Source organism: Bubalus kerabau, chromosome 10 (assembly GCF_029407905.1).
Source record: "Bubalus kerabau isolate K-KA32 ecotype Philippines breed swamp buffalo chromosome 10, PCC_UOA_SB_1v2, whole genome shotgun sequence".
NCBI classification, from domain to species: Eukaryota; Metazoa; Chordata; class Mammalia; order Artiodactyla; family Bovidae; genus Bubalus; species Bubalus kerabau.
This window is the reverse complement of record NC_073633.1, coordinates 10,051,143-10,063,605: the sequence shown is the minus strand read 5'-3', so window position 1 is coordinate 10,063,605 and position 12,463 is coordinate 10,051,143. Positions and strand designations below refer to the sequence as shown.

Here is a 12,463-nt window from a genome sequence, read left to right as displayed (position 1 = left end):
ACTTTATGCTTAAAGCACACCATCAACCATAAACCTACCCCTACCACTGGGGCCTTCGCTTCCTATCCATGATGGTGCCCTGGGCAGGCAGCCCCACTGCCCAGCCCACAAGCTGGCACCAGGTGTGCGGGCCGGATGACCCCTAAGTGCAGACCCTGGCAGTCAGTGGGCGCCCACGATGCTGCAGGACCAGGTGTCCAGGCCTGCCAAGCTTCAGCAACGAGGCGGGTGGAAAACTGCTGTGCCCAGGGACCCCGCACAGCAGTCAAGGCCATGGGGTGCTTTGCCCCCCAAGGCAGCTCCTGGGGCAGGAGCCCCCACCTTGGCCCCCTGCACTTCGGGCAGAGGCTCAGAGCTTCTCCTGGGTCTACAGCTGGGGAGACAAGTGAGCCAGGGCAGTGGCGCCTTGTCCACTGTCCCACAGTTTTAGTATAAAATAAGAAATAAATTACGTTTGTTTTGTTTTCAAACTGAACTCTTATTTATAGAAACGGGTTATTTTATTTAGTTGAGCTATTCCAAATCCTGAAAGATGATGCTGTGAAAGTGCTGCACTCAATATGCCAGCAAATTTGGAAAACTCAGCAGTGGCCACAGGACTGGAAAAGGTCAGTTTTCATTCCAATCCCAAAGAAAGGCAATGTCAAACAATGCTCAAACTACTGCACAGTTGCACTCATCTCACACGCTAGTAAAGTAATGCTTAAAATTCTCCAAGCCAGGCTTCACCAATATGTGAACCGTGAACTCCCTGATGTTCAAGCTGGTTTTAGAAAAGGCAGAGGAACCAGAGATCAAATTGCCAACATTCGCTGGATCATGGAAAAAGTAAGAGAGTTTCAGAAAAACATCTATTTCTGCTTTATTGCCTATGCCAAAGCCTTTGACTCTGTGGATCACAATAAACTGTAGAAAATTCTGAAAGAGATGGGAATACCAGACCACCTGACCTGGCTCTTGAGAAATCTGTATGCAGATCAGGAAGCAACAGTTAGAACTGGACATGGAACAACAGACTGGTTCCAAATAGGAAAAGGAGTACGTCAAGGCTGTATATTGTCACCCTGCTTATTTAACTTCTATGCACAGTACATCATGAGAAATGCTGGACTGGAAGAAACACAAGCTGGAATCAAGATTGCCGGGAGAAATCTCAATAACCTCAGATATGCAGATGACACCACCCTTATGGCAGAAAGTGAAGAGGAACTAAAAAGCCTCTTGATGAAAGTGAAAGTGGAGAGTGAAAAAGTTGGCTTAAAGCTCAACATTCAGAAAATGAAGATCATGGCATCCGGTCCCATCACTTCATGGGAAATAGATGGGGAAACAGTGGAAACAGTGGCAGACTTGATTTTTTTGGGCTCCCAAATCACTGCAGATGGTGACTGCAGCCATGAAATTAAAAGATGCTTACTCCTTGGAAGGAAAGTTATGACCAACCTAGATAGCATATTGAAAAGCAGAGACATTACTTTGCCAACAAAGGTTCGTCTAGTCAAGGCTATGGTTTTTCCTGTGGTCGTGTATGGATGTGAGAGTTGGACTGTGAAGAAGACTGAGCGCTGAAGAATTGATGCTTTTGAACTGTGGTGTTGGAGAAGACTCTTGAGAGTCCCTTGGACTGCAAGGAGATCCAACCAGTCCATTCTGAAGGAGATCAGCCCTGGGATTTCTTTGGAAGGAATGATGCTAAAGTTGAAACTCCAGTAGTTTGGCCACCTCATGCGAAGAGTTGACTCATTGGAAAAGACTCTGAAGCTGGGAGGGATTGGGGGCAGGAGGAGAAGGGGACGACAGAGGATGAGATGGCTGGATGGCATCACTGACTCGATGGACGTGAGTCTGGGTGAACTCTGGGAGTTGGTGATAGACGGGGAGGCCTGGCGTGCTGTGATTCATGGGGTCGCAAAGAGTCGGACACGACTGAGCGACTGATCTGATCTGATCTGATTTTATTTAGAGTGGGAAAAAAGTATAAACTGTTCCTGCACTTGAAGGTTGGTGCAAGAAAATGCTTGTCCAATTAGATCGTGGGAGTCGTAGTTAATAATTAAAATTTTATCTGATTTGAGATCAGCTTTCTTTGTAAGAATGTTCATATGGCATTTCTGATTCACCTTTATGGTTTTGAAATTGGTGGGGGCAGGGACAAGCTCTCAAGTTTAGTCGGTATGTCTTACACCAGTACAGAGTTGTATGAAAATCCTTTTTAAATAGTTTTATTTATTTGTTGTTACTGAAGTTTAGTTGATATAAAGTGCTGTGTTAGTTTCAGGTGTACAGCAAAACTATTCAAGTATGTATATATATATACACACACATATACATATATATACAATAGGTCCTTGTCGTGTGCCTGTTTTATATGCGTGTGTGTGTGTGCTCAGATGCTTCAGTCATGTCCACCTCTTTGTGACACTGTGGACTGAGGCCCGCCAGGCTCCTCTGCCCATGGGATTCTCCAGGCAAGAATACTGGAGTGGGTTGTCATGCCCTTCTCCAGGAGATCTTCCCAACCCAGGGATCGAACCTGAGTGTCCTGCATCTCCTGCATTGCAGGCAGATTCTTTACTGCTGAGCCACTGGATGTATTTTATATCATGTGTAGATATTACTCACAAATCCCTAATTTATCCCTCCCCCGACCCCCACCTTTCCCCTTTAGTGACCATAAGTTTTTTCCTAAATGAACTTATTTACAAAATCACATCCTTTTAAGTAGTAAAAAGAGTGCAGTGTTATAGCCTAATGCTTCTTAGCATATTGCTACAAATGTAGTACCTTAACACAACTAAATCTTACCCTAAAACAACCATATATTAGCTTATCTTTCTGGAGGTCAGAAGGCTAGACTGGTTCTGTGTTGCCTCTGGAGGCTCCAAGGGAGACTCTCTGTCCCTGCTCTTGGTAGCTTCCAGAGGCCGTGCCCCTCGCTGGGCTCCTGACCCTGCCTCACACCAAGCTCTGTTTGTCCCTTGTCACATCTGCTTCTCTGACTCTACTTTCCTACCTTCCTCTTTCTCTCACAAGGACCCTTGTTGTGATCAGGCCCACCTGAATCATCCAAGGGAGTTTGCTAGTCTTAAGAGCTTTGACTTAATTATACCAGCAAAGTCCCTTCGCCACATAAGGTCACACAGTCAGAGTCTGGAGGTTGGGGACGGGCATCTCTGGGGGGCCATGGTTCTGCCTGCCACAGTCTGTACAGAGTGGGTGGCATGAGCTTTCAGTGTTGGGCTTTTGGCAGGCTAGGCCTGGCGTCTGATGATAAGCCTGCTTCCTCCCTTGCTGGATAGCTACGAGCAACTTCTGAGAATCTTACTCTCCTCCTCTGCGAGTTGTGCATAATATGCCTAAAGCACAGTGTTGTGGACACTGACATAGAATATTCTTTCACTGGTACACAGTAGGGGCTTGAACTCTCAGGCAAGTGCACAGCCCTGTTCCTTGTATGCAATAGACACTCCAAAACTGTTGGAGTTCCTTTCCCTATCCGTCTCTTTTTCCTTTGCCTGTTAAAGAAGAGACTTTGTATACACTACTATATATAAAATAAACAACAAGATCTTACTATACAGCACAGGGAACTGTATTCAATATCTTATAAGAATCTATATGGGAAAGAATCTGAAAAAGAATATACATACAGATACATACATATATTGATACATATCTGAGTCACTTTGCTGTACATCAGAAACTAATTCAGCGTTGTAAATCAACTATACTTCAACTTTAAAAAAAAGAGACTTTCTGAGGCCTCCACAGCAGTCTTCTCCTGTATACTGTGGGCACCATAGGGTTAGCGTAGCTTGGAGCTTCATGGTATGAGTAGACCTGTTTTTATTTAAGGGGAAAAAGAAGGGCCTTAAAGACAGCCATTCTGTGCAGACATTAACTGCTGTGATTTGAGGGCGGGGGATAGCTGAAGGAGTAATAGAGAAGAGAGAATGAACTGGCCGACCAGCACCTGAGAGTCCCGTCCAGCTTTGGGCCTCTGCCCACTTCCTTCTGCCGCCAGCACCAGGGGCACACCCTGGGCAGTTATTTCCCACTCTGTGCCTCTGTTTCCTGTATGATGGGCACATTGAGGGCATCATTTTTAAGATCCTCTCTAGCTCTTATCCAATTAGAACATTTTTTATGAAGTACCGTGTTATAAAACCAGATCATGTTTTCAGTAATGTGACCTTAAGTTTGCCCCATATTTAACAAATCAGAGGTTGATTTGTCGTTAACAATGAGAATTCTCTTAAAGCTATATTAACTTTTTGTTGTTGTTGCTGTTATATATATTAAGTGTAGAGGGGAAATAGTGACAGTGAGAATTAGACTTTACAGGGAAGAAGGATGACTTGGTACACAATTTTATAAGACATCAGTGTCAGATACCCATGGCGGAGCATGGCAGCCCGCTCAGGGCTGTGAGAAAACAGCTCCCAGCCTCATGCAGAGGCGCAGCCTGGTGCCTGGAGAGCCGGAGGCCCAGGCCCAGAGCGCCTGCAGAAGCACCTGCCGGGCCTTGTGCTAGACCTCCTGGGTCTGAGTCTCCAGAAGGCTGACAGTGTTTGTCTTTTTCAGAAGCTCTTCAGGTGATGTCTGTTCTGCTGGTTAGGAGCCATGAACAGGAGTACAGTACAGTACAGTACAGGAGTCTGTACTGGTGGCTTTGCAGGAATAATAGGGCCCCAGGGCAGGGCCGTTAATGTGCTGTTTCCACTCCCTGCTTGCCACCACCATTGCTTATCCTTTTTAGAATTTGTCAAGATAACCAGCTTGCAGTGTTCTCACTCCCCTGATGACCCTTTGGGACTTGTCTCCACCTCCTTACTGGCCCAAGGTAGAGACAGCCAGGGGCATCTTCCTTTTGGGCAGCGGGACAACTGGTAGACTCACTTCCCCTGTCCTCCAGGACAGTGCACTGCTGAGCTCCTACCCACTGTCACCCTGTCGCAGCCTCTTTTGCTGTGACTTAGTCTTTCCCGACCTCTTAACATCTGAGGCCTTGGGTTCCTTCTCTTTTTACATTCACGTCCCTGTTGATCTCCCATTGCATGAGTTTCTGTAGTCTCTGTGCTTATAGCTCCCAGATGAGTATCTGTAGACAAAACCTCTCCTCTGAACTCCAGACTCTCATTTTCAACTGCCTCCTGGACATCTCCACTTAGAAGGCCCCTAAGCATTACAAACTTCATTCGTCCAAAGCTGAACTTGCTGTTTTCTCCCTAACATCTGCTCCTCTTCCATCCAGATTACCTTAGGAGTCATGCCTTTTTATTCTGTCCCACCCCCTGTCCAAGTTATCAGGAAATCCCGTTGGCTCCATCAACAGCATACCCAGAACATCAGCGCTTCTTGACAGCTCCCTGCTGCCACCTGTTCCACCATCAGCCCTCCTCTGGATGCCTGCAGGAGCCTCACAGTGACTCTTCCTACGTCTGTTCTTATCACCCCACTGCATTCTCCACATAGCAGCTAGAGAGGTCCTTTTAAATTATAAGTCAGATAATTTAGTCCTCTGTCTGGAACCCACCAGTGACTCCCGTTTCCCTCAGGGTAAAATGCAGAGGCCTCACAGTGGCCACAAGGCACCAAACAATCCTATTCCAACTTAACCCCCTCCCCATGCCTCTCAGACCCCTCATCTCCTGTCTCCCTCTTCCTCTCTCCAGCCCAGCTGCACACCTTCTTGCTGTTCTTGGAAGACATCTGCCTCAGGGTCTTTGCCGTGTCTGTTCCTACTCCCTGGAATGCCGTTCCCCCAGTGCCTGCATGCTTCAGTTCATCTCTTCCCTCCCATCTTACTCCACTGTTATTTTCTCAGTGAGGCCTGCCCTGACCTCCCTGGTTCAAAACACACTCCTCATGATGGTTCCTATTCTGATTTTTCCCCAAACCACCTATTACCTTCTTATATATTTGACACTTGGTTTACCTTTGTGTTTTTATTGTCTGGCTCCCCTTCTATTCCCACCATCCCACGTCAGCTCCAACAAGGCAGGAATTTTTGTCTTTGTTCACTAATTTATCCCAAGAATCTGTCACATGGTGGATGCCCAGTCAGTGAATACTAAAGGTAGCAGAATTTTCTAGACTTTAAAAAAAGAAGAAACCTGTAAGTCTGGTCTTGGCAAGAATTTCTTCTGTATTTAATCTGTGACCTACTGCAGTGTAGAGTATAGGAACTATACCTTATAATGGTCCATTCAGAAATAGGAGTGAGTTTGACCAGATTATCTGGTTTAATTATTACAGCATAGAAAGTATAACTGTAGAAACAAACTGTGACCTGTATGCATAAGTAGAAATTCAATTATGATCCTGAGGCAAAGCCAGTGTGAACTGTGTGTTATAGATCCATACTGGAAAAAGCACAGAAATTGGAAGTGCTGAGAAACTTCCATAAAACCGTGTTAGAGTTCTATTATGTTAATATCTGCTGATCAATAATAAAATTGGGACTTTTTTGTGTCCAACCTTTTTCAAAATTTATTTTCAATCTAGTTTACGAAAGCATTGGCTCATGACAGCGGATTGGAAATGGGAACAAACCAAGCAGGACTTTCATCACACAATTTAAGACACACCAATCAGACGGGCTCAGGCTCCCTCAGGGAGCTGGAGTGAAAAACAGCGTGAGACCTTCTGTACCTTTATGAGTTATCGCAGAGATCTTCATTTTATTGTCTCCTACAGTGATTTTCGCTAAGAGTCGGACACAACTGAGCTACTTCACTTTCACTTTTCACTTTCATGCATTGGAGAAGGAAATGGCAACCCACTCCAGTGTTCATGCCTGGAGAATCCCAGGGACGGGAGAGCCTGGTGGGCTGCCGTCTATGGGGTCGCACAGAGTCAGACACCACTGAAGTGACTTACCTTACCTTACAGTGATTTTCAACTTTTTGCTTTTCTTCCCCCCAGGCAGTAGAACCCTCTCTTTAAAAGATCGTTGCCATAAAACACAGCTGTAGAAGGCAGATGAAAGCAGACCTACTGTGGTTGAGTATGAATCCCCTCCACTCCCCTCAGTTCCTTTCAGTCGCTCAGTTGTGTCCGACTCTTTGCAACCCCATGGATTGCAGCACGCCAGGCCTCCCTGTCCATCACCAACTCCTGGAGTTCACCCAAACCCATGTCCATTGAGTCGGTGATGCCATCCAACCATCTCATCCCCTGTGGTCCCCTTCTCCTCCTGCCCTCAGGCTTTCCCAGCATCAGGGTCTTTTCCAATGAGTCAGTTCTTCCCATCAGGTGGCCAAAGTATTGGAGTTGCAGCTTCAACATCAGTCCCTCCAATGCGTATTCAGGACTGATTTCCTTTAGGATGGACTGGTTGGATCTCCTTGCAGTCCAAGGGATGCTCAAGAGTCTTCTCCAACACCACAGTTTAAAAGCATCAATTCTTTGGTGCTCATCCTTCTTTATAGTCCAACTCTCACATATACATGACTACTGGAAAAACCATAGCTTTGACTAGACAGACCTTTGTTAGCAACGTAATGTCTCTGCTTTTTAATCTGATGTCTCAGTTGATCATAGCTTTTCTTCCAAGGATCAAGTGTCTTTTAATTTCATGGCTGTAATCACCATCTGCAGTAATTTGGGAGCCCAAGAAAATAAAGCCTGGCAGTGTTTCCATTGTTTCCCCAACTATTTGCCATGAAATGATGGGACCAGATGCCGTGATCTTAGTTTTCTGAATGTTGAGTTTTAAGCCAACTTTTTCACTCTCCTCTTTCACTTTCATCAAGAAGCTCTTTAGTTCTTCTTTGCTTTCTGCCATAAGGATGGTGTCATCTGCATATCTGAGGTTATTGATATTTCTCCCAGCAATCTTGATTCCAGCTTGTGCTTCATCTAGCCCGGCATTTTGCATGACGTTCTCTGCATATAAGTTAAATAAGCAGGGTGACAATATTCAGCCTTGACATACTCCTTTCCCTGTTTGGAACCAGTCTGTTGTTCCATGTCCAGTTCTAACTGTTGCTTTTTGACCTGCATACAGATTTTCCAGGAGGCAGGTCAGGTGGTCTGATATTTCCATCTCTTGAAGAATTTTCCACAGTTTGTTGTTATCCACGCAGTCAAAGGCTTTGGCGTAGTCAACAAAGCAGAAGTAGATGTTTTTCTGGAACTCTCTTGCTTTTTTGATGATCTACTGGATGTTGGCAATTTGATCTCTGGTTCCTTTGCCTTTTCTAAATCCAGCTTGAACATCAGGAAGTTCACAGTTCACATACTATTGAAGCCATGCTTGGAGAATTTTGAGTATTACTTTGCTAGTGTGTGAGATGAGTGCAATTGTGCAGTAGTTTGAAAATTCTTTGGCATTGCCTTTCTTTGGGATTGGAATGAAAACTGACTTTTCCAATCCTGTGGCCACTGCTGAGTTTTCCAAACTTGCTGGCGTATTGAGTGCAGCACTCCACTCCCCTAGAGGTCACTAAAGTCCCTCAGCAGAGCCCTAAGTCCCTGCACGCAAGTCTGATACCTATTTTCCTGGGCATGAATTAGAGTTTCTGCTTTACTTTTTATATGTTTTATAGATAGTATATCTTATATAGTCTCATTTGAAATTTAGACATTTCTTCATACAGTGACCCAGCTCTTTGAAATGTTTCCTCGTATCTCCAGACTTAACATGCATGACTTAAAGGTGCCCTAATTTGAAATTTAGACACTTCTTTTATTGTAGCAGAACTGGCTCAAAACTAGCAGGGACAAACCTTAGTTAAATAAAGTCACGTGTATTTCAGTGAGAGAAATAACAGTGGAGGAACTGGGGCTGTCTCAACAACAAAGGAAGAGATAGGTCTTTGACAGCATCTTGGAGAATGGTGGAATTTAGGGAAGTTTAATGAAGAAATATTATGATTGACTCAGAGCAGGGCTTGGAGAAGGCCATGGCACCCCACTCCAGTACTCTTGCCTGGAGAATCCTATGGACGGAGGAGCCTGGTGGGCTGCAGTCCATGGGGTCGCTGAGTTGGACATGACTGAGCGACTTCACTTTCACTTTTCACTTTCATGCACTGGAGAAGGAAATGGCAATCCACTCCAGTATTCTTGCCTGGAGAATCCCTGGGACGGGGGAGCCTGGTGGGCTGCCGTCTATGGGGTCGCACAGAGTCGGACACGACTAAAGAGACTTAGCAGCAGCAGCAGAGCAGGGCTGGCTGTGAAGCTCTGAACTATGAAGTAGCCCCTTGACCTTGTTTCTATGGAAACAGCAAAGTTAAGAAAGACTTGGAATATTGTTTCCAGAAACTCCTTAATCTGAAACTCTCCTCCTGGGCTGGAAATCCAGGCTCCTTTTCTGTGTCAAAAGTGGGATATTTCATTCTTCCAAGTTTTATTTCAAACAACAAAGTTTCTGACAGTCTGTGATTATGGAGAACAAGGTTTCTTATCCACAAGTGAGATAAGAAAGCGGGGTCACCCAAAAAATGGGGTCATTATGACACCTTTTAGCTGCATTATGAGTTTCAGAGAAATATGAAAGGAAGTGTTAGTCGCTCAGTCATGTCTGACTCCTTGCAACCCCATGGACTGTAGCCCACCAGGGTCCTCTGTTCATGAAATTCCAGGCAAGAATACTAGAGTGGGTTGACATTCCCTTCTCCAGGGGACCTTCCCAACCCAGGGATCAAACCTGAGTCTCCCACATTGCAGGCAGATTCTTTACTGTCTGAGCCACCAGGGAAGCCCCTGGGAGAAATATGGTTTCCCGTTAACGTCACAGCTGGCTTTAGCTTTGTCATCTCAGCCTGTTTTAAGAATAATAGGGCTAATTTTTTACTTTCTCACTCTCACTGACCCGCTATTTCACATACACTACATTCCTCACATCTGCGGGCCTAACATGCTTGATTTTGATCCAGTGGGCCATGATACATGTTAATTTGAGATTCTAATAAAGTTTAAATGGCAGGCACTGACATCTTAAAACACCTACAATCTAGTGAAGCACTGAAAAATAACTTAATGAAAAAATGACCTGGAAAAGAAAGCTACTAGAAGAACCAATATTAGAAATGTAAGAGGAGGAAACCAGTATGAGAAAGCAGTGGTTTGAAGCCATAATAGTGATCAAATCCTTCGACCTTCTAATATCGTACAGAGAGATATAGTTTAAGGAAGTCACTAGCTACGAGGGGAAAAAATTAGTAGACAGTGATACAGCGTTACTTTTCATAGTGAAAAACTGAAAATAACATAAACTTTGAAGGTGTTGCTAAATACCCCAAATGAATATTTAGTGCCATAGGGGGTGCGTATGAAATAAGTGCAAGAAATAGTCAGGGTATTAAAATACCAAGTATGAAATCAACTTTGTTATTTGTTTTAATTAGATGATAACATGTATAGAAAATATCTGCAAGGAAATATACAAAGAGAGCAACAATAGTTATTTCAGAATGGCTAAATTATAGTAGATTTTGTTTCTTTATTCTTTATTTTCTAACATAAGCTTATATTATTCAAAATAGTACAATAAGCATGTATTACAACAATGCAGAGCAGTTCTAACAATAAATATATATTACTCAGAGAAAGAAATTAGTTACTTTAGAAAAAAGTAAGGGTTCTTAGCCAGAAAATAAGTACTTTATGAGAAAAATTATATGCTCCCATGTTATGACTATTCATGGGGTTGGCAAAATGTTTTTCCCACTATGACCCTGTTAGATTGAAGAGCATACTTTTTCATTTTTGATTGGTGGTTTTTATGCTGAATAAGGCTGAATGAATCTGAATCTTTTTTTAATCATAGAATTTTTAGCATTGACCCTTTTTTTGCAGTAGTCACTTCTACTTGTAGGAATAACAGATTTAGTAAACCAGAATGCAGCAGTAGTTTGACAGTTCTTTCACCCAGAAAAATTTCAAGCTTCGGTTGATTACTGTTGATGTTATTTCTAACTTTTCATATTTTAATTTTTTTCTAAAGGATAGGTTTTCAAAAGTAAGGGATGATGAAATACTATGTCCTTTTAAAAACAACTGGGTGGGAAGTTATTGAAATTTGTTTAGGATCAACTGAGATTTGCAAACAAATTTAGCTTTGGACTTAAATTGTCTCTCTGCCATTTATTACAAAGTTATTTTCTCAAACTGAAATGTCCATAACTCTTTAGTGTCATTACAAAGTTTCCAAATGTATGGTAACATTATAAATCTTAAATCATCTTGTCTTTCTGATCCTCTCCAGTCTAGGAAGATGTCTGGAGAACTTCCACCAAACATTAACATCAGGGAACCTCGATGGGATCAAAGTACTTTCACTGGACGAGCCAAACATTTCTTCACTGTAACTGATCCCAGGAACATTCTGTTAACCAATGAACAACTGGAGGCGGCGAGGAAGGTAGTCCATGATTACAGGTAACACTAGCGGTATGCTTTTTGACTTAATGTGTTAATAGATCGTCCTGGTGGCCTCTTGTCTTAAACGTTCCCTTAGTGAGTTTTCAACATGTTTTTGCAATTGAATCCTTTTTATCAAAAGAAAAAAAATTTGAGAAATAATAAGACAGATTTTGTGCCCCATTGCTGACCTTTAACAGAAATATCCAAGGTTCATAATAACCTGAATATAAGACAACCATCCTCCAACTCATAAGTGCCAATCTGTGAGGTGCCCTGCCTCCCACTCTGTGATACAGCTACCCCTGCATCCACATCCTTCTGTCTCCAGGTGGAGACCGCCTCTTACAGAACCAAGTTGTCAGGAATTAGGGTACATTGGTCGCTTCTTCTTAGATAAAGCCTCAACGAATAAACCCCACATATAGCAGCTCAGATGGGAAGGATGCTGGTGGCATGGTTTGTAGGTTTGGGATGGATTTCGTCAGTTCAAAGAGCCAGGCATGAGGTAGAGAAGAGGCATGAGCTCTAGGGCAATACTCACAACTTTCATTTATTTTTAAAATTTTTAATGCAATTTTTAAAGGCTGTACTCAATTTACAGTTGTTAACAAAATAACTGTATGCTATGTTTCGAAATACATCCTTGAACCTGTCTTACACCCAGTGGTTTATGCCTCCCAGTCTGCCACCCATATATTGCCCCCCCCGCAAATTATAACCACTAGTTTGTTCTCTGTATCTCTGTGCCTGATTCTTTTTTTGTTATATTCACCGGTTTGTTGTATTTTTTAGATTCCATATATAAGTGATAATATACAGTATTCATTTTTCTCTGCCTGCCATATTTCACTTAGTTAGCATTCAGTTCAGTTCAGTTCAGTCGCTCAGTCGTGTCCGACTCTTTGCGACCCCCAGCACGCCAGGCCTCCCTGTCTATCACCAACTCCCGGAGTTCACCCAGACTCATGTCCATTGAGTCAGTGATGCCATCCAGCCATCTCATCCTCTGTCGTCCCCTTCTCTTCCTGCCCCCAATCCCTCCCAGCATCAGAGTCGTTCCAATGAGTCAACTCTTCGCATGAGGTGG

General features: G+C 43.5%; 1 protein-coding gene across 2 annotated transcripts in view; it reads left to right on the top strand.

Annotated features, from left to right (window-relative positions):
- SFXN1 (sideroflexin 1) overlaps positions 1 to 12,463 on the top strand; it is a 50,371-nt gene that overhangs the window by 5,784 nt on the left and 32,124 nt on the right. For both annotated transcript variants that reach the window (XM_055536570.1, XM_055536571.1), the window contains exon 2: positions 11,219 to 11,391. In XM_055536570.1, the coding sequence (XP_055392545.1) occupies positions 11,228 to 11,391 (164 nt within the window). In that variant the 5' untranslated portion in view covers positions 11,219 to 11,227. The remainder of the gene's footprint in view (positions 1 to 11,218; positions 11,392 to 12,463) is intronic.